We start from the raw sequence: 22,350 nt of genomic DNA, 5'->3' as shown, positions 1-22,350 counted from the left end.
TCAATCTTCGGTTTTCCAAGTATCGAAGCTTTTCAGTGCCATGAAAGGGAAAAGAAAACTGGTTGTCAGCAATTCGCCATTTTAATTTCTTAATTTTGTCTTGTTATTTTTCTATTTAAAAATTACATTTCTGATGTAATCTTACTTAAAGACATCCATACATGAATGAAACCATATGGAGTAGAGAGTTGCTCCAAATACGTGTTTCTCTTTCTCAGGGGGAAACGACAAACTGATACAAGAGACTGAGATAAAATGGTTACAATTACAGCAAATGATTTCTGTAACTCAGATAATAATTATAATGGCTAATGCATTTATTCACCTCGTGATTTTTAGAATCTCTTGAAAGAATAGAGTTTAGGTAACAAAGAAATGAGTTCTTTAACTTTGTGCAGTATATTAAAATTCTTTGAAATTTGAATCTAACTGTACAGTATAGTCAAACTTTTTTCAATTTGCAACTAAATTAGCTTTATTAATGCTTATGCATTTGAAAGGATTAACTGGTTTTCCATTAACAATAGTATTAGACCCAATCAAAATAACCATAACATGCGTTTACTTAAACCTGCGGAGCACCAAAATTCTAGAGTAGCTTATATATAATCAAAGATAATAATTACTTTAAGTTTTTAAGTTTGAGAATTCACAGTTTCCGTCCTAAAAGAGATACTATGTTACTGCTCTTTGATGGAAATACACCTCGTAAAAGTAAATTCCTCACTTGACCCTGTATTTTCAAAGTTAATGATAACAAATACAGAGCAGTGAGACAGATTTGTACATTTATATTCAAATTTCAAGAGTTTTAAAGCCTTCGTCGTTAACGTGCTAATTGAGGTATACGTCATAAATTGATCTAAAAGGCCAACATACGCCCTGCAAGAACAATACCAAGTCAATTTTTCCCCATTTTCATAAAAAAAATTGGAACATCTCATGAAAATTATGTGAACATGAAATCCGATTAAGAGAGTCTAATTTTCAAGAAAAACTTGGAGTAATCATTACTTTGTCTGAAAGAAGGCTATTTTCCTTTTTTTACGATCATTTAATAATGATGACAAAAGTAGTCTCTGAAATATGATTGCATCGTATTCTTTATCTTCTCGCGCACCAAACAATTTTGGAATGAGAAAAAAAGAAGTAGGTAAATGTAGATAACCTTTTGGTTTATCTTTGTACAGCTCAAATATCCCACCAGAGTCCTTTGAGTGAAATTTGACGGGCTCTGGTAGAAACAAATGTAAATAAAGTAAATGGTCCGGACCAGGGCGTTATGACGTCGTTAAGTTTCACTTGACAATTCGTTCATTTCCTCAAAAATAACGCAAATTCTCTTTTAACCTTTTCCGGTTGTTTTGAATTTTATTCTCAATTTTCGATAAAAATTTCCAGAATAAAGCTTAATGACGTCATTTCATACTATAAAACGCTGTCTGGTAAAACTTTGAAACATTGCAAGGCCTCTCGGGCTTTAACCCTTTTAAATGTCCTGTCTGAAGGACTTTTTCGACTAACACTCATTAGCACGATGCAACCTAACTTAACATCAATTAATTATACTAAAATCTCTCCGGAAAACCCTCAATATGGTCCATTTTACCTTATTTTCCCCTTCCTGTTGTGAAAATTTCAACTTGAAAAGGTTTGACGGTTAATGATTTTCTTTCTCTTTATAGGTTAAATGGGAAACCTGGTGGTGCTCAAAACGTGCGAGCAATTGCAAAGGCACCAGAAGGACAAGGCTGTCCCCGCTGTGGAGGTTGCGTCTATGCCGCCGAACAGATGTTGGCTCGTGGAAGAGTAAGTAGTTTGCCAATCCCATTTTGGTTTACAGTTTACCCGTCATTGATTTCTTATGACCACTACTCACTGCCTTTACCTATCAAAAATAGTTGAAAACTATTGTGGAAGGCTGCTCGCAATGGTTCCGTGTGTGCAAAGAGTTTCAGTATTGCACCAACTATTCTCGAAATGACGCACTGAAAAAAAAATCTCGGTTTATTTACTAAGAAAAGGGTAAAATTACCAAGAATTCAGGGTTCTATTTGATCCCAGTTTTTTCTTGGTAAAATTACCACTTATGGAATTGGTAATTTTACCGAGAAATCTCAGTAAAATTATTGAACTTTCTCGGTAATTTTACTGGACCTTGGTAAAAACGCCACTTTTTTTTATCGACTGTGGTAGAATTACCGAGATAAAATGGCAAAGTTACCGGGAATGATTACCAATAAAAGTGGTATTCTTACCTGAAATAAACAGTACAAATACCGGTTACTAGGTAAGATTACCAGTTTGTCTTGGTAAAATTACCAAGAATTGGTAAAAAAAAGTGAGATGGTAAAAGTACCAACGGACCTTGGTAAAAACGCCGAGAATTTTTTTTCAGTGCGTAAGCACCGCAATCACTATTTTAAAAAAAAACAAACGAGAAAAACTGTGCATTTTTCAATCGTGACCGGTTTGCAAAAACTGTATATTCAAAATATTTTCCCAAGTTTTAAAATTTGATATTCCAGAGCATCGCTCTGCTGTGAGATGCATGTTTGTATGCACAGCAATAATCCATTCACGAAATTGTGGCGCTTATGCGTCAATTGGACGTATTTCTGCCAAACGGAACTTTGTGCATCATGACGTGAGCCCTGTTATGCATAGGCATATTCTTGTGGGTCTCAGGGCTCATGTCTCGGTGCACATAGTTCCGATTGGCAGACATACGTCCTATTGAAAAACACTTAGTCTGTTCAATTCGGAAATCACTTGCCTTCAGTTGCGACTAAGCATACTTTTTGTATTGCGTTATTTTTTCTTTGGAACATGAAGTAACGTAACTCCTAAACATTTCCATAAGTTTCAAAACAGATTTGTATACCTCCTTCGCAATTCGCAAAAAAAAATTAACTTCAGAATTTTGTAGCGACTTCATTGTAATTATCAGTGATTTTACTAAGAAAACAGCTCCTTTTTCAGCTATCAGTGGCGTGGCTTGCTTTGCGATTTATCGATTGACACACCATTTAAACCTATGGAAAAGGGTCGATAAACAGGGCGTTCGCAACGAACACATTAATAATCGATCCTTTAGCATAGCTTCAAATAGGGAAACATCGATAATCGATCATTTACGCCTCGCCACTGCACTGTGAACGATCCATTTAAGTACAAGATAATTGTGAAAGCAATATTGAAAAATCAAGCTTTTTTCAGTGAAAAAGTTTAATCAAATAAATGAGAGTCTAAAAATTAAAATGTCCTTTATTGAAGCATGGACGATTTTCAAATCATGAGTTGCTCAGCATCTTAGCAAGAAATAAGAAAGGAGTTTCAAGAACTCCGTTAATATTCTGATGGTGGTTTATTTTAGGGCTATCACAGAGGCTGTTTCAATTGCGTCCAATGTCACAAAACACTTGACTCAGTGTTGCATTGTGACGGCCCCGATGGGTTGATTTATTGCCGAGGTAAACTCTTGCTGAAAACTCTTCCTCTCAGCATGGAAGAATGCGCCCTCTGTTCAAATTAATGTTACATTCCTTTTGATGGCCCTTCTTTTGATTCTGATTCTTACGAATGCTCTTCATGTTAATCCTGCATCTTGACCTTATTAAAGAGACCGAACTGAGCAAAGAGGAACCACGGCAAAATTGGAGTGATGGCAGAAATGAGTTGGCAAAAAATGAGTTTGGTGTATTTCTGAGTTTGAATAATCGGAAACTTTCTCCAATTAAAAATTTAAGATCGAGAAAACGTGGTTTGAATGTAAAAATAGGGGTTGAACTTAATTTTTAACGTTGATTCTATCAGAAAAATAAAAATTATTTTAACTCTTTCTTTCAAAATTGTCAACTTTTTCTACTTTCTTTTTTCTAAAGTAAAACTCTTGTCCCCGGTTACAAATTTGTCGCTTGGTTTATTTTTACTCATTCCGGTCAAGAAACTGTATTCAGACTATATTCTACAGAGAGTAAGCTGATTTTCAACTGCAAAATTCTCTCTCATAAGCGATTTTGGGGACTGCAATCCCTTCCTTCGAGGTTGACTATATTAAAAAGTATCCTCTTTCAATGCAGAAATAACCCGATTTCCTATATTTTTAAAATATAAATCCTTATTAACAAATTTTTACAAGAAGTCTGGTAGGACTTTATACCCTCAAGCACTTTTTGGTACTCCAAAATACTGATGAATATGCACACTTATGATTGCGTTTTATATATCTGTGGGTTTGTGAGAAAAAACTTGCGAATTATTTATATTGTGGTTTTCAAGTGCAATACTAATCTTATTTTCATAGTTATCTTCCTCTCACCATCCTGAACTTTCTAATTCTTCCTCCCTTTTGCCCCTTTTCTCAAACGACCGTTTTTCCGAAATTAAATTGGGAACTTTTGAGACGTGAAAAATTACAAATAGCTGTAGAGTTTGTTCTCCATTCAGTATTCATCGAATGCCAAGGCAAATTAATATAAAATAAATTCATTACTGCAGTAAGTCAAAATGCCCTCAATGTTTTGCATATGCAATACGGACATCCATCGAGTACGAATAATTGTATCCATCGGCTGGCAAGGCGCTGACATCCGTAGTTCAAAATTAATCCATTACACACTCAATTATTTACTATCATTACTAGATTATCGTCATTTGGAATGAAATCTACGAGTAAAGGCCCTGATTTACTTCTAACTCGCCGCTCATTCGTTTGTGAAGACGAGTTTGTACTGTAAAGCCGCAAAACAGTCGTTGAGACCATCTATGAGAACTTGTGCGATTTCAATCATGCATTTATCCATGAAGAAAATTGTCGCAAAAATCGCCTTCAAATATCTGAGTATGCAACCTATAGGCAGTTTCGTTCGACTCGGAAATTAGAACGATTAACAGATCAAAGTTGAGTTAAAAAAAATGAGCTCCATGCAGATACAAGCATACATTTAGCGATCCAAGGTTAACGTAAAAAAAAAAAACTCCAAAGGACAATTTTAGAGGTTAAAATCAATAATTTTTTCCAATCCCTCCGAGTTACAAGGGTACAAAGTTGCTAGGAGAAGGAATGATTGCAAAAATCTAATGAGTTTTGCAAGGGACTTTAGTAAAGTGATGTTTACCTTTCAAACGCCAGCTTTTGTGCTTCTACTGAAAGAAGAGAGGAAAAAAGAAAAAAGGACAACATATATTTTAATTGCAAAAATTTAGAATAGACGATGAAAATTACTGAAGATATTCAAATTCCATGACAAGTGGTGAGAAAGAGGACTCTCCATTCAATTGAACTCAATTTTTTTTTCTCGCAACTCTAATCATGCATTCCAGTAGTTCAGAGGAATTTGATCTTAGGACCCAAATTCGAGGGCTCAAAAACTCTGTTTTGACGTTTAAAATCAGTCCAAAATGTTTTTTACATTGACCCCAGGAAATTTTGAACAAATATTCTTTCAGTAAAGCCAAATAATTTGAAAAATGAGTAGAAAACGTAGCCGAAGCGTCCCAGATATTTATTGGAGGATATGTTTCTTCTTCTTTCTTCCTTTCCCTTTTAGAGCCTCGCATTGGTCAAATTTTCAATCGGGTCATGAGCGTAAAAAGTAGACGGAGCGTTGGTTTTTCGATTAAGAAAATGGTGCAAAATTGAAAATTTAGAAAATTGTGTTTGAGAAAACTCTTACGATTGACTGGCATGTTCTAGGGCTGGCACAAAGAGTGTTTCAAGTGCGCTGAATGTACGAAGAGGTTGGACTCAGTAAATTGTTGCGAGGGTCCTGATAAAGACATTTATTGCAAAGGTAAAAATGATACTCCATCTTACATCTATGCTTCTCGTTCATGTTTCAACATATTCTAGAAAATTACTGTACTGGTACTTACCAGAAAAGCCATTACTTGTGCGTTTTAAAGTGTGATCAGGCTCTAATAATTTGTAAGCATCCGCTAGAGGGCACAAAAAGTTCGGGATGATTACTCCAAAATCCTGCCGTCTTTGTCCAATAAACTTCGCACAATTTATTTGAGAAAAAGAAAAAACGGAAGATCACGGATACAGTGTACCTATCGGGATAATTATTTTTTCGGCGAGGAAATTACCCCTCTTTTGAATCAGGAAAATGGATTTCGGAATTCGCTCTTCATATCATGTAATTGAATATCGTGACTCAATTAATTTTTTATTTTTTTAAAAATTTATTCCGAATGAATCACGGTTTGACAATGAAAAAAATTAAAATTTTTGTAAGTTTTTGGTGTCTCGAGCCAATGATTTCAATTATAAAATCACCATGATTTCTTAGATTATTGTTGTGGTGTGCATGAGAAACTGTGTTTTCTCTTATGTTATGACCACCTGTTTTATCTTGATACTTAAAATACTCCCTTTTTTGTGTTCTGAATGTAATGATACTTAAAATAAAGATTTTGCTATGTGTCTTTAGAAAAAAGTATTGGATCAGGTTGGATAGTATTCGGTGCCACATAATGTGGAAAACAATGTGACTGATAAGTCCATTTTTCAAGCATATAATTGAAGGGTCCAGAGTGCCATGGTATCTAGTAAATCTCCTTTGATTTTGAGAAAGAACATGTTGGAATTTTTATAAAAAAAAAAGTACGTGGAGCTATACGTCTATTAAAGTTTGAACTGATTTTATGAAGACAGCAGCGTTATTTGAAAGTACTGTAAGGAAGTAAATTTTCCCTGAAGACATTTGAGCCCAAAATATTATTTTTTAAATTTGGTTTTATCAGTGAAAATGATCTTTAGTCTTATTGGGAATATTATCATTAGACAACTACACAAAGTTTAAAAGATAGAACAATATAAGCATTAAAATCACCAGCATCCATTCGTTTGGTACCTGTTTGGCATAATGTGCGCTAGTCAAAGACTTGAAGGACAGATGAAATACTCATATTTTTCAAGAAAAAGATAACTTCCGCAGCTTGAAGAATTTTTTCTAAATTACCTATAAAATTGAGGCCGGAGTGGCAAAGGAAATTTTTGCAATCTCGATTTTATCCAGTATTGAAATTCTATAAAGTTTTCTCCATTTTGGGAGTTGAAGAATGCCACCTATCGAAGCTAGAAAATTAAGCTTCACAACTTTTACTCAAAATACAAATGTCATCACCTGACATCTGTAGCTTTCACCTATCAATTTTCAGGATGCACCAAGATCCAAAAAAAAAATAAACATAAGTTTTACTACGTCATGCAAAAAATTGCCGTGTTGTAAATCAATGATCGCAAAATCGAATTTACCTATAAGGGCAAAATCTTTTATATCCAACGTTGATCTAAGATGTGTCATCTGTGTAAACGCACGTTTCTTTGCATGCAGTTTGCTATGGAAAACGGTTTGGGCCTAAAGGATACGGATATGGCCAGGGTGGCGGAGCATTGCAGAGTGATCCCATCCATAATGGGTATGTTCCTTCTCTCACCTTCCTCCTTTTGAGCCTATTTATTTTTTCAAGTCTAGCGTGAGCTTCGCATATCCCAAAAGCTGCTGTGTTTACCATTTATATTACCAACCATCTGTTTCCGCTCAATTTTGTGTCTTCGGAAAGAGTACCCTCATTAGAGTGGTGCCATTTTGTCCATCACTATGGGCCAGTTGCGCTGGTCTCAGAATCGTGAATTGATGCTTGATACTTATAGATTAGCTAAAAATAATAAGATCTGTTTAAACAGCAACTTTCTACGTTGAATATTAACCGAGATATCGTGCCTTGAAAAACTCGACTATGACGTCATCCACCGCGGTAATAAATACCATGTTATGCACTACCGCGGTGGATGACGTCAAAAACACGACTTTGCAAAGGACGATATGTCGGTTAATATTCAACGTAGAAAGTTGCTGTTTGGACAGACTTTTTTAGCTAATCTACAAAAATGATGCATCAAAACACGATTCTGTGATCAACGCAACCGGCCCATTACTTTTGCGAACATGGCAAAAATTGTGAATGAAAGCAATTAATTTTAAAATAATTTGTCCGGTTCATTAACCCCATTATTATCATTTAAATTTTTGATTATTTAAGATTTGTGTGTATTTCTAAAATAAATAATGCTGCGACACCGACACATCTAGTCACTGTGCTTAACATTTTTTCTTTTCTCGCCATTGATTCATCCTCTTCAAATAATGAAGATGGAAATTTTAAAACATCTTTTTTTTTCAAAGGCTATCAACGTATCACTCTAATGAGGGGAGTGGCTTGCATGCTATGCTTCCACTAGGCTTAAGTGATGAAAATTTTTCTCATTAAATTATTGACGAAATGTTTAGGGGCTTTATTTAGTGATAGACGGTATTCAGTGTGATTCATTCTTTCGAGATAGATATGCTCTCTACTTCGAAATCGGGTTTGATTAATTTTCACAGATTTTCTTGTAGGCATCATGCTCAACATTTTTAAAGTAGGTGCAGTATGCAAGGGATCAGAAAGCCGATATTGTACAATATAATGTATGTATTTATGATTTCACTTTGATCTGACAACTGACCTCTTGTTTCCTTGCTGTTTAGTGTGCTATGCTAAACGATTCGGACCTCGAGGTATAGGCTCCAATGGCCTTGTCTGTGATATCACTGATGTTGAAGTCAGGTAGAGTGATATTCCACATCATCCCTTTTGCTCGCCCCCTTAGACCTTTTCTTTTGAAGAACTTGTCATTCATGTTTTTCCTCCCTTCAAAATTCAAACTTTGCTACAGCTCAATAGCTCTTAGAAATCTACATCAGGCTCTAAAAAAAACCAGGCAAATTTTTTTTTCGTGAAATTTTGCAATTTTTTTTGCAATTTTTTTTTACAAATGCGATTCAAAGCAGTTCAATGTTTATCACTTTTGATTGTTTTGTCACGTATTGTTTTTGAGTTTTTGTTCGTAAATCTGTTTTACAGTAAATTAAATATTCATATTATTTAGGCATTGTTTGAATCAAATGAGCAACTTCTTTTTCCTTTTTTTTAATGAATTGAATTTTTATTTAAATAAAATAAACATTGGTTGAGCCAAATAAATATTAAAAAGATTAATTAATTAATACACCTATGATTACATGGTTGGAAATTAATTTCATATGACTTAAAGCTCAGTGCCTTTTTTCTTACTTCCAAATATTCACAAATTGATAAAGAAAAATCCTGTTTTAAAACTGACATCACAAGTTCTTGTTTAATGCTGAAGATAATTATGGACTTCCGTTTGTTTTCGGGCGTTACATTGCTATGAATCTTCATAAAACCAAAGATTCAAAAAAATTATATAAAACGCATCCTTGATGGGGTGTGTATGGGCGGATACACAAACAGCATGCATATGGTGGGATATATACTCGTATAATTTCGTATTAATACGAATAGGTACATAAAACAACTCTACACGACTATCATGTCTGTCGATCACTAATTCTTTACACATTTCTCAACAAACTTGTTATCAGCCGTGTAATATGTATCAATTTTCCAAATATTACTTTAATTCGAGCTGTAGCCATTTTTGAAGATTCACTCAATTACTTTACTCCTTGCGTGAAATCGAGTTTTGCACCGTCCAGAGTTTTTTTCGCATATTCTACTTGGAATCTTGACTATACCTATATAATTATTGTGTATCATGACTGAACCTCTTAACCAATTGAATACTTCCAAATTGTTGAATTTTCATGAACATCCAAAAGTATCGAATGCTTTCCCTTCAAATTAGTGATGGATGTAGTCGTGATAAAGCTTTTGCGCGTGCTTTTGCGTTGTTACTATGTTTACTCATTTATTTATTCATTACACTTTAATACCTTGTTATTGAGTCACTCATCCTGTGAAATTTCATTTGATCTGTCTTTAATACTCCATCCGATTAACCATTTCTTTAATTCGATTGATTTGTCTCTATAGACGCAACACATGTAGTAGTTCTTGGGTAGTTGTTATATTAATGTGATACCAGAGTTGATTGATCCCCGAGTAACTTCAAAAGATTGATTAGATGATTCATTCTTAAGAATTTCGATATGATGTCTAAAAGAAAGCAAAATAAGAAAAGAGAGAAAACGGACTGCAATAAGAAAAATTAGATTCATCGCGACAAAGAAACTCCTTCCTTTACAATTTCTTAGGTTATAGGACATTTCGACAACGATTTTTTGTCCTCGCACCTGTTTTTCTAGAAGTTTACGTCCACGCGTTTTTTTGGCAAGGGAGTTTTGGTCCACAAGTCCACATGTGAATACATTTAAGTCCTAGTATCTGTATTCAAGAACGTTTAGCATGATTTTTGAACTTCATAAGAGGAAAAAGTGACTTAGTTCAAGCAAAATAAGCTCGAATTTACCGCCGAGAGAATTTTCTCAGGAATCAATAAAGAAAATGATGCTTATTTAGAGAAGAAAAGATGCTTACATAAAAAGAAAAGTCACTTACATCAAACAGAAACCCGCTTTCATTCAGCTACTTTCTTCTTGATTTAAAATAAAATTGTCTTGACTGCATACTCAAGAATGTTTCTGCCTAAATTGAGTCAGTTTCTCCTTTAACGACATTAAAAAATCATGCTGGACGTCATTAAATACGGATGCTATCACTTACTGAGTTTTTGGACTACAGCTCTCTTTTTGGGCCGGAGTATCTTGATTTATTTTGCGAGGAAAGCTCCGTACTCTTAAAGGATGCCTGTCATCCTTAATATGTTGGAGCGCCTTCAATTTCGTATGATACTGTGCAACACCTCTGTTGTGAAATAGTTGCTTAAGGCGCCGTGGCACGCTGCGGCTCGGTGCGGCGGGAGAGCGGTCAACGCGCACCGTGCATTGACGCCTACAAACCTAAGTGGATACTTCAAGCATTGTGCAATGCGTGAAGTATCCACTTAGGTTTGTAGGCAGCTTCGCTCTCTGTTCGGCTCTAATATTTAAACTCGCGGAGTCAGCATGTTTCAACTCGTGATTTTGAAATGTTCGCACACTCTGCGTGGATTATTCTTATTTAAATCGATGGAAAAAAATATGTAAAGGAAAATATAATGTGTGTTTTGTAAATATTAAGGTGGTTCCGTGTGAAATTTAATGACTTCCAAAGCACTTTAATTTTTTTTTTTTTATTTTGTGTGCGTTTACTGTGCTGCAGCGTGGTGCACTCGTAATCAAACGCTTAAAATTGGACGTATTTGACTCTAAAAGGACGATGTGAAAATACCAATGATTGCGAGCTTCTTGGGTCTTTCCTCTTTTATTCATTTTTGTACAGTTTCTTTCAACACCATAGCGGGTAAATGATATTAATATCGATCCCATCTCTTAAAAAGTACTTGCCACGTTTTAAAAATGTAAATGTTTTTAAAATGAAGTAATATTTTCATTTAAAGTGTATATAAGGTATACGTCATATCAAAAATATTAAGGATAGAATAAAACCAAATATTCACCAATGACAATTTGAAAAGATGAATCAAAAGGAGAGAGTAACATTTCATTTAAAAAATTAGTCACCATAACAGCACCTCCTTCTCTCTCAATTTTCTCATTTTGATAGTCTCAATAATATGATTTTACATACGGACTAAAATATAAGGACTTTGGAAAACTACTGTCACAGTTGCTTATTTTACGCGTGGCACGAAACTACTGGACAAAACAGGTGCACGGACAAAAAATCGTGGACGAAATGTCCTGGAGCCATTTCTTATTGTGCTGAGAGAGATATCCGTCAAGTACGTCAAGGAAACAACTAACTCCGGCAAAATAAAGTTTAAGTCGTGTGGCACGAAACATCTATTGTCGCATAGTAAAATTGTCTTATGCGACAGATAGAATTGGCTCATTACGACGAAGAAACTTGTGTTGTCTTAAGTATCCACAAATTAATGGATTTTATAAGGAGTCTTCTCGATGCAATGAGAATTTACTTGGAAAGACGAACACTAGGAAGGTCCAAGGTAACAGTTTTTTGTATCGCAATGTCCAATTTTTCTCATTGTATTTTCCTGTAGGCAAATCTTATTTTCATATACTCGTTCAGTTTTCATTTCATAACCGAAAATGAAGGAGAAAAATTCGTCATTTCGCTACTGCGGAAAAATATTTTGTGTACTGATGACTAGCAATTGGTCACTTGTAAAACATACATGCAGCCAACTGAGTAGATAAAATAAAGATAACATTGTGCAAAAAGAATGTAAAGCGTGAATCAAAAATCTTAAATCATGCATTTTTTAATTTAGTGTGTTGCCTGGCAATCAATCAAATTTTTACAGAGTGTAAAAAAATCTGCCATAAACGAATAATCTCGCAAGCTGTAATCAAACTTTCCTCAGTATGAGCTCAGTCGTTTTAAAGCACTTACTTTTCGTTTTTTTCCTGATGAAAAAGCAAATTCAGATGCATTAATTTTATTAAATAATCGGCGAGAACACTTCAGAATACTTCGCGAGATTGTTAGCGTTTATTCAAGTTAGGTTTTCTTCCTCTCTGTATAAACCTGATTGCAGACAAAAAAGATACACAAGTTTCCTCGGATATTTGAAATTACGAAACACGTACTTTAATAAGTAAAGTGCGTGTTTTAGACATAAAGTTGGACATTTTTGATGTGTTCAGCGTGATTTTTGTACGAATTTATCCACTACTCAGCGGTGGCGAGGCGTGAATGATCGATTATCGTTCGTCCCCCATTTGAAGCTGTGGTGAAGGATCGATTATTAAAGTGTTCGTTGCGAACATCATGTTTATCGATCTTTTTCCGCAGGTTTAAATTGTAGATCAATCGATCCATCGCAAAGCGCGCCACGCCACTGCTACTCAGTTGAATGTTTGTAATGATTGTAAGCAACGAACTTATTTTATCGCTCCTTTTCTTACCTCGCGTTAAAGTCTTTGGCGAATTCTTTTGTTTTTGGGTATTATAATCATACTAATCAGCAAACTACAATCCTGATTTTATCTCTTTCAGTGAGATGATGACACTTCACACGACGACCGTGAACACAGCATCTATTAAAGCACCCCCCGGAAAGGGCTGTCCCAGATGTGGTGGCGTTGTCTTCGCTGCAGAGCAAGTTCTGGCGAAAGGAAGGGTAAGTCACTCGCCGTTTTCTTTTGCACGCATGGAAACTGGCGAAGGGTGATTTCTCTATTTAAAGAAAGTAATATAAAAAATGTGGCCCAAGTACTGAAAAAAAAATTATAATAAAATAGTGCTAGGTCCATACTATTCTAGGTAAGAATCTTTAATTCTGTTTAATGGAGTTTCTGCAGGCTCTGATTTCTCATCAGAATATGGTGTGGACCCATCACTACTTTCCCATCCTGTTTTCGACTTATTATACAAAGCACAAATATCATTTGTATCAAGAATCCTACGCCAAACGAATTGAATAAGTTGATTCAAATAATCATCGATCATATCACTGATAAATGAATAAATTGTAAATTTATAGGAAACGAAATCTCCTTCGAGCTTTAATCAAACGATAACGCACACCGGGCAACATTATTTTTTGATTCTGTGTTTAGATGCTTAACTTATTCATAAAGTGTCCTTTTTCAGGAATGGCATCGCAAGTGCTTTAAATGCAAGGATTGCAATAAAACTCTGGACTCTATCATAGCCTGTGACGGTCCTGACAAAGATGTCTATTGTAAGACTTGTTACGGTAAAAAGTGGGGCCCTCATGGCTATGGATTTGCTTGCGGATCTGGATTTTTACAAACGGACGGATTAACGTAAGTTCACGTACCTTTTCTCTTTTATCAATTTTGGTAGCAAGATATTATATTACTTTGACAGAGAATTGATGATTTCGCGATAATTTCCTCTGTGACGGGAAGCAAATTCTCTTAAATTTTCAAAACACTGTAAAATCGCACTCCTATAAAAAAACGAATTGATCGATGATTTTTGGCAATAGCTGATTAAACTTGGTTTTTTCATATTGACGCGAACCTATTGGATTACATTTTGTAATTGAGAACCACAATCTCTAGCTTATCCGTAAAAACGCTTATGTGTATGGGAAAATTAACTGAACTAACGTTGTTTGTAAACTGAGCCAGAAACTGCAGGTCTCCATTGCAAAATGTAGTTCAATTCATGTGCCTTTGGCACAAGCTCTTTTTTTAAGACAATTTTGATATGTGTACTGAACTTTCAATTAATGGTGTGATTTCATTGCAGGGAGGAAGATATTGCGTCCATGAGACCCTTCTACAACCCTGATACGACGTCCATTAAGGCTCCAGCCGGTGAAGGATGTCCTCGCTGTGGAGGTAGAGTTTTCGCTGCTGAACAACAACTAGCAAAAGGAACAGTGAGTATCTTTAAATCACTAAAAAACTGTTCAAAACACATAATTATCATTACATTCTACAAAATATCTAGGCACAGGCAATAGATTTTTACATAAAATTTTGACCCTTATCAAACTTTGATTTTTTCCAACCTCTCAGCTACAGGTTACGTAACTTACGGTTAAAAGAAAACGTAACTTTAAATCGCTCTGTGAGCCTCAAAAGCTTGTTAAGGGACGAAGAACTAAAAAGAAAAGGAAAGTATAAATATTGCGGGAATTGTGAGTTCGAAAGTAAGTGTCAAGGTCTGCAGACAGCCCAAAATATAAATATTCACCATAATGATCACCGTAAAAATTTCACATTTCTTAAAGTATGCTACATATTTTGAATCATACATTTTAACATTATGAATAATAGCACACCAATGTGCGTTTAATTTCCTCCGAACATTACTTCTACATGAATATTAATAGCCTCAGTGCTGTGAAACAATTCCACCAAAAAAACGCCTTCAATTTCGAGGGTCTGAAAATTTGACGTATAATGAACACGAATATTTGCATATCCCATTAACTGAAGGAGTTTGCCAGATTTGAGATCAAGTGATGCATAAAAATGAAGTATCTAGATCATGAATGTTACAACCGTAATGTAGATGGCTGGCGTCGAAAAATGCGTTTCTTCGATTCGGACGTTGCAAGTTTTTGCTCAGGTTTTATTTTTAAAAGAAAACCAACCCTCGGTTTCACTTGTAAGGCGACTATACGCACGGAACTCTCAAAATGCCCCGCTTCCAAGAATAAAATTCATACCCGTGAAAGAGATTCACTCCGACCTCCAACTCCAGGGTTGATTCTGTCCCAAGCACCCCCCCCCCCCCTTCGAGTTCAATGTTGCCATTTTTGAAGTCAAACACGTTCACCCCATAACTTTTGAACGGTTAAAGATATCAAAGTGCGGGTTGTTCGATTAGATGAATCGTAAAAAAGCTATAATTTTATGAGTAATTTGCATACACTGTCACCGAATTTAACCGAAAATCCATCGTTTTCCGTGTTCACGTTTTCTGTTACCAAGAAATCGGAGATTTTCAAAAGAACCAATGGAAATATGTATTAACCGATCTCAACCATACATTTCTCAATATCCTGCATTTTAACTAAAATAAATTTTCTCTGCGCAGATGTGGCACAAGATCTGTTTCAATTGCGCTGCTTGTCACAGGCCTTTGGACTCAATGCTCGCTTGCGATGGACCGGATAAGGAGATTTACTGCCGTGCGTGTTATGGCAAAAAGTATGGTCCTAAAGGTTTTGGATATGGCCACACTCCAACCCTCGTTTCAACTGGCGGAGAGCCCACCATCAACTAGTAAGTTTCGACATCTGCTTTGTTTATGTAATGTACTGTGATTTCTGATGTTGTCTAGCAAAACCATTCTTATACGAATCATTTATACACATTTTTTTAAAACTATTCTCAGAAGCAGCAAAGTATTTACCAGTCCACTCGATGTCGTTTTACAAATTTGTGTTTTACACCAAAAAATTAGTGTCATAGACCAACGACCCCTTGCCACAAGTATTATCAGTACCATTTTAGGCGAAGAGCAACCCCAATTTAATCGGTGAACAGCACCAACTTGGCAAGCCGGTCAATAACAGCCATATCTTTGATGAAAAACATAAAATTTTTCAGTCAGAAATAATTTAATTGTGCCTATTCTGATTTGCTCATCCGTCGGGGCTGATCTTGAGTTATTTTTGTTTTTGTGATTTTAGCTCAGAGCCCAGGCCATCGCATGGACCCAAGGCACCGGAGGGCAAGGGTTGCTCAAGATGCGGTTACGAAGTATACGCTGCAGAACAAATGATCAGTAAAAAATCGGTGAGAAGTTTTCAATTTTCTTCTTATTGCTCAGTAAAAATCCTTAAGAAGCATAGTTTTACAGAAAGCTGAAGAGAAATGGGCTTGTTGCAAGGTGCGGGGATTTGCAAATTGATGGCTGATTCTTATGGCAAATTTTACGAAAAGAACGATGGCGCTACTAAAAAACCTTGAAATGACCTCTCAAACTCAAAAAAAAGCTGTTTTTGGAACCGACCCATTCAAAACGGTTGTTTTTCAACCGCCACACTTGTGATTGGTGGAGCCATATGTATTCTGTGCTTGTGACGTGAAATGATATGACAGACCTGGTTTCTTCATCACTTACAATGTATTTTCCGTAAGGAAATGGCAGCCGCTTTTCAAATGCAAATATCGAGTCAATCGATAATTTTTTGATCAAAATGGAAAGCAGGAATGGATTCCTCGTACGTTTAAATGGTTAAAACCTTCATTAGATAAATAAGAACCGACGGGATAAACCCTATTTTGAAGGAAGACTGTAGTCAATGGGCGATTGTTTACATCTGCTCAGTGATAACAGACATGGACATTAGCTCAATATTTGGCCATTTTCATGAGTTTTTACTTTTTCGTCACTATTTGAAGGTAAGTTTATTTTGTAAATCAATTGTTTAGTGCCTTAGGATCATGTTAAAGCTGTAAAGGTATACTTTGTTACTTATTAATTCAGATCACACTCCGGCAGTCCAACGCTCAAACCTGGATGTAGCGAGTCAGTTGTTACTGCTTACTATTTCACCCTTTAATGCTTCACTGAAGACACCAAAATGATAGTATCAATCATTGATGATGAAAAAAACTTACCTTTGACAATACTGATGAGATGAGGAGACGGTATGTTTAAGCTGGAGGCAAGGAAAGTAGACGTAGGATCCTTCTTCGGTTACCAGACTTTATTGATAAATTTTTCTGTATAGTGTTACATTTAAACACACAGGATTTTAAAATGACATAAGTTAATAAAACGTGGGAACGTTCTGAATGATATTGAGATGTTTGTTGAAGAGTTAAGAATGATTTACACGCATTAAGAGAACATCCATGGTTTGAGCGCTGGACTGCCGGAGTGTGATCTGAATTAATAAGTAACAAAGTATACCTTTACAGCTTTTAACATGATCCTAAGGCACTAAACAATTGATTTACAAAATAAACTTACCTTCAAACAGTGACGAAAAAGTAAAAACTCATGAAAATGGCCAAATATTGAGCTAATGTCCATGTCTGTTATCACTAAGCAGATGTAAACAATCGCCCATTGACTACAATCTTCCTTCAAAATAGGGTTTATCCCGTCGGTTCTTATTTATCTAATGAAGGTTTTAACCATTTAAACGTACGAGGAATCCATTCCTGCTTTCCATTTTGATCAAAAAATTATCGATTGACTCGATATTTGCATTTGAAAAGCGGCTGCCATTTCCTTACGGGAAAATACATTGTAAGTGATGAAGAAACCAGGTCTGTCATATCATTTCACGTCACAAGTATGGCGGACCCGAAACGACCGTTTTGAAAATCCAAATTCTGAGGCGTTTTTAAGTTGATTTTTTGGGGGTTTCCGGTGATCAAAAAACTCCAGGAAAATTCCTGTGACATCAGGAGCCTTAGCTCTTTCGATTTAAGCAATAAAAAAAATCGGTGCAACAGGCCCATTCAAAATTATTGAAGGGATAATAATGCTAAGGTTATGGCTCCTGAACCTGGACTTCATAAACTAGAACCGCATATAACGAACTCTATGGTGTTGTGTTGAGGAAAAATACCTTATGAGAATTCAAATGTTACCAAATTTACTCTAAAAGTACTTATTTTTAAGGAAAGTTATGAAAATTTTTCACTGAAATTTTTGTACTTTTCGGATTAAATTGCAAGCAAAATTTGCTGAAAATTTGGAGAGAAATATTTACGAATTTTTCCTATAATATGTGATTTATCGAATGAAGTTTGGCAACTTTCGAAGTTTTATACGGCACTTCTCCTCAGCAAAGCAGTATTTTTGCACCTTTTTTTTCAATTGACCACTGGACAGGATAAGAATTTTAGCACCATAAACCTATATCATACGATCAAAGTAGAGCTCTCAAAGTGGCGTCACGTGACTCTCAAAGATTGTCGGCTTTGAGGCCAATGGAGGGTCACGTGACCCCTCTTGACGCCACTTTGAGAGCTCTACTTTGATCTATGATACGGAATTCAGAAGATGTTTTATCATTAAAATCTGTGGTGCCGGAAATAAGTAACAGTACTGCTATTATATTTTAATTATATCTACAAAAATCTACTTCTAAATGTTCACTCTTCAATCTCTGTGAAGGTTCAAAAATACTGTCCTTCTTAGAATGCCATGTTGTAGACTTCCTTAAACATCCCTTGGTCGCAATGTAGGTCATACAGAGCCTCTCAAGAAAGGGCTGTTTAATCAGTGACTATGAACACGGCCCAGAGACCTCAACGCCTGAACAGAAAAGTTGACGATACTCAGATCGACATTGTTTGTCGAACTGTCGGCTTAGAATAAATAGACTACGTAAACAGAAGCGTTAGTTACCATTGTCTCGGGCTGTTCAGTGTTCGTAAACATTTTTATCTATGCAATGGAATTAGGAAATTTCCGTTCATTTCTAATTTATACCTAAATTATTGCTTTCCGGTTGATTTCAGATCTGGCACAAGCGATGCTTCAACTGTAGGATTTGCCACAAGTCCCTCGACTCAACGAATTTGTGCGATGGCCCAGACGGCGAGATCTACTGCCGTGGCTGTTACGCCAAGAGCTACGGACCCAAGGGCTGCGGCTTTGGTCTCGGCGCTGGCGTCCTCACCACCGTTTAAGCCCAACACTACATCGAAAAATTATGACAATACATCAGTCGACTAAATGTCACATAGGATAATTATAACTTTAAAAACACTTAGTTATAGATTCAATTTTGAACACCACAATTGGAGGAACCGGTTCTAAATGAACACCGACCCCTCACGGAGGTACGAATTCTTTCCAATCAAACGTATGCACAGTAAATATAATCCGGATGTAAAGAAACATCGAGATATCAATTAAATTTTGCTAAAATACTGGTTTTATAGATGATTTTCAGCCAAAATCTCGAGTGGCCATGCTCAGAGGCATGATAGACCGCTAATTCTCTGAGTATCTTATTGTAACTTTAAATTAAAGCTTGACGTATCCGAAAGCGATTAATATCAAAATATAGCATTCAATTATATAGATTTTACGATTCATTTTACGTTTGGGTACTTTGAGCTTTAATTTAGAGTTTACAGACAAACTTTTTCAGACAAAGCAGCTGAAATACTACTAATTTTTTTTTTGTGCATTTGAGACACATGTCATAAAAGTGTTGTTTTGAATATTTATCGGCGTAAAATACTGGTTTTGATTTTTCGACTCATATAGTGTGAGTCGAGCAGGAACAATTTTAAGACAAAATCGAGAATGATGCTTAATTTTTGTCCTTATTTTTAAACTCCATTTCTCCTGTAATGTAGGTGAAAGAAAGAGAGAATGGAAATAACTTTACATGTGCTTTCGAAGTAACTACAATTTGAGGAGATTCAATCACTCAGAAGTGTTCATATATTTTTTTACCCTTGTGATGCAAAAGAAAATTAGGCAAGATTTCTGTCTTTTTGACGAGATATCAAAAAGTTTCAGTAAAGTCTCCAAACTCGAATAAAATCACCGTGGGAGGATTTTATGATTCACAACACCGCAAAATGACCCACATTTTCGCTCAGACATTAGTGTCTATTTTTCAGTCAAAACTTTTATCGAATGAAGTTATTTCCCGTCCCTCGAATCATTTGAGGTGGCGTTTTTGTGAAATAATCTTTTCGCTCCAGAGAAACTTAATTCAGCGTTTGTAATTAGAACACGAAGAAATTGTAAATTTTAGTGCTGGGTTAATTAGTAAGACGCCCAAAAGTCTTGAGGTGACAATCCCCAGTCAAAATCTTTATTATGTAAATATTAGGTACGTATATGTATTCAATGCTAATTAATTTTTTTTTTTCACAACGAAGAATGAGACTTAAAACACCTATCTCAATTGGCGACTTATTAAATTCTCTTTACATCGCATATTTTGTGGGAAAACTGATGAGAATGTCATTTGGTCATTCGTGCTGATTTTTCCCAAATAGAATATACGAGTGTAAATAATTCAAACGACAGCGTTGGTTTTTCTAAAAAAAATATAAAACAGAGTTAGAGATTCTGCAACGTCGCAACCGAGATACGTGTTAATTTTCGTCTTTCACGATTAATAACTGTGCAAGCAGAGGAGGCCAGTGATAAACCTCCTCTAAAAGCGTAGTTTATTATTCTGAATATTTGAACTTGTTTTCGTTTTGAATAGAATTGCTTTTATAGGTGTGATTATTTTTGAAAAGCTTTTCTCCAGTAAGACGCGATAGTTGCTAGTTTTTAGAAAATGATTTAAGAATGGTCCTACATTTTTTCAAAGCCTCTGGCGCCTGATAATAATCCTCATCCATAATATGTGGCAAATGAGCAGCATATATTTAATCATAGACATGACATTGGTCCTATGAAAGAACATTATGATAATTATTTGACTGAGAGTTATTCGCACATAATGAAAAATATCCATGATTGCTTTGATCAGATTGACAGCAGATGACCTCAAGTTGATCCAGATCATGAGCTTAACAATCACCAGGCATTTAATTATTTTTTTATTTTTCTTTAATATGGGAACCATATATCTAATGCTGACTTCTCTATCAACAATCAGGTAGAAGATTTTCACGCACTTTAGCGCTTGAACTTGCTAGCCCAGCAAAAAAAAAAAAAAAAAACACCTTTTATCCCAATATTTCCGCCTGGAGAATCTCTGGGCGTCTCTCTCGCTCTTTATGAATAAGGTGGGGGCCTCTGGCTTCCTCCAAAGTTTTGGGGCAAAGTTAGTCAAGAGAAAAGCACAGCCTCTTGTTAACTTGCGGATGTTTTACGTCGGCTATTGGATGAAAAGTATTTTTCACCAGGAAAAACATTTGAACTGATACAACACGTATACGATTGAAGCAGATTGCTTTTTCAAACTCAGGCCATACAAGTGAGTTTAGCATGTATCCAAAATTGGATCGGGGATGTAACCGAGTGGTGTAACTCATTGCGTACAAATGAACCTCTGTGAGTAAGAATGAATGAGTGAGAGAGTGAGATAAGTAATGAATGTTTCCTCAGCGACCTCATGAGTTATAATATCGTTGTTCCTACCACTATCACACTTTAAGGTGTCCATTTGACTTAAGGTGCACTGAAAAAAAATTATGGTAGATGATACCATACTTTATAACAGTGATACGAGTATGGTAATAACCACCAGACTCTATTGTAGCATCTACCGCATTATGGTGTATATCACCCGAGTTCTGGTGAATACCTCTATAATTCTGCTCTTAGTTATTTTCACAAATAGTGCATCACTGTGTAAAAAATCAAGTATACTTACAGTAGATGTTACCATACTTTTTTTCAGTGTGGAACGATTCCTTAAACCGTTGTTATTTTATACGTCCAAAACAAAATGAGTCCTCCCTCATGCTTGTGTACGTTTTTATTTATCTATCTTTTTAGCCATGTATTTATTTATTTATCTATTTATTTAATTTAATTTTGATTTAGTCTGTATAATTTATATCATAATGCTTACATTTTTTTTCTAACCAAAATCTCGGTCAGATGCGGCAGCTGAAGATTATTAATTATTCTCTTATGATATGCCGTTATAATTTTTTACTTTAATTTGGCTTAAGTGATGAAATAAATTTATTATATGTTCAATTATCCTACTCAATTTTCTTTACCAACCCCCAAAAATCTTTTAATTTCTTATTCATTTAAGCTTACTCGAATGAGAACGACAATTCATTGTTATGGGTAAAAATACCTTTCGAAACTTACTAGTGTAGTTCCAAATTTGTGAAAAATGAACCGAGAAGGAATGAAGAGAGCAGAAGAAGGTTCTATGAAATAACTAGGGAATCAATTGTACAATTTGACGTTTGGGCTCTTCCAGTTTATTTCATTAGAGCTTGGGGAGAGTGGAAATTAAAAACCTACTAAGCGTTATTAATTGTCTCAACGAAATCA

General features: G+C 35.5%; 1 protein-coding gene across 5 annotated transcripts in view; it reads left to right on the top strand.

The window, feature by feature from the left end:
- LOC109030803 (muscle LIM protein 1) overlaps positions 1 to 22,044 on the top strand; it is a 61,786-nt gene extending 39,742 nt beyond the window's left edge. For 2 of the 5 annotated variants that reach the window (XM_019041955.2, XM_019041958.2), the window contains exons 4-12: positions 1,686 to 1,809; positions 5,699 to 5,795; positions 7,344 to 7,428; positions 12,958 to 13,081; positions 13,555 to 13,730; positions 14,182 to 14,314; positions 15,481 to 15,668; positions 16,079 to 16,184; positions 18,873 to 22,044. In XM_019041955.2, coding sequence (XP_018897500.1) covers positions 1,686 to 1,809; positions 5,699 to 5,795; positions 7,344 to 7,428; positions 12,958 to 13,081; positions 13,555 to 13,730; positions 14,182 to 14,314; positions 15,481 to 15,668; positions 16,079 to 16,184; positions 18,873 to 19,043 — 1,204 coding nt within the window. In that variant the 3' untranslated portion in view covers positions 19,044 to 22,044. Of the gene's footprint in view, positions 1 to 1,685; positions 1,810 to 3,376; positions 3,474 to 5,698; positions 5,796 to 7,343; positions 7,429 to 8,540; positions 8,620 to 12,957; positions 13,082 to 13,554; positions 13,731 to 14,181; positions 14,315 to 15,480; positions 15,669 to 16,078; positions 16,185 to 18,872 lie in introns of those variants that run through there. The other 3 variants (XM_019041959.2, XM_019041960.2, XM_019041961.2) reach the window with 3 other exon arrangements.
- Positions 22,045 to 22,350: the final 306 nt, after the last annotated feature.

The sequence above is a fragment of the Bemisia tabaci genome, chromosome 3 (assembly GCF_918797505.1).
Source record: "Bemisia tabaci chromosome 3, PGI_BMITA_v3".
NCBI lineage: Eukaryota > Metazoa > Arthropoda > Insecta > Hemiptera > Aleyrodidae > Bemisia > Bemisia tabaci.
This window is presented reverse-complemented; position numbering and strand designations above follow the sequence as displayed.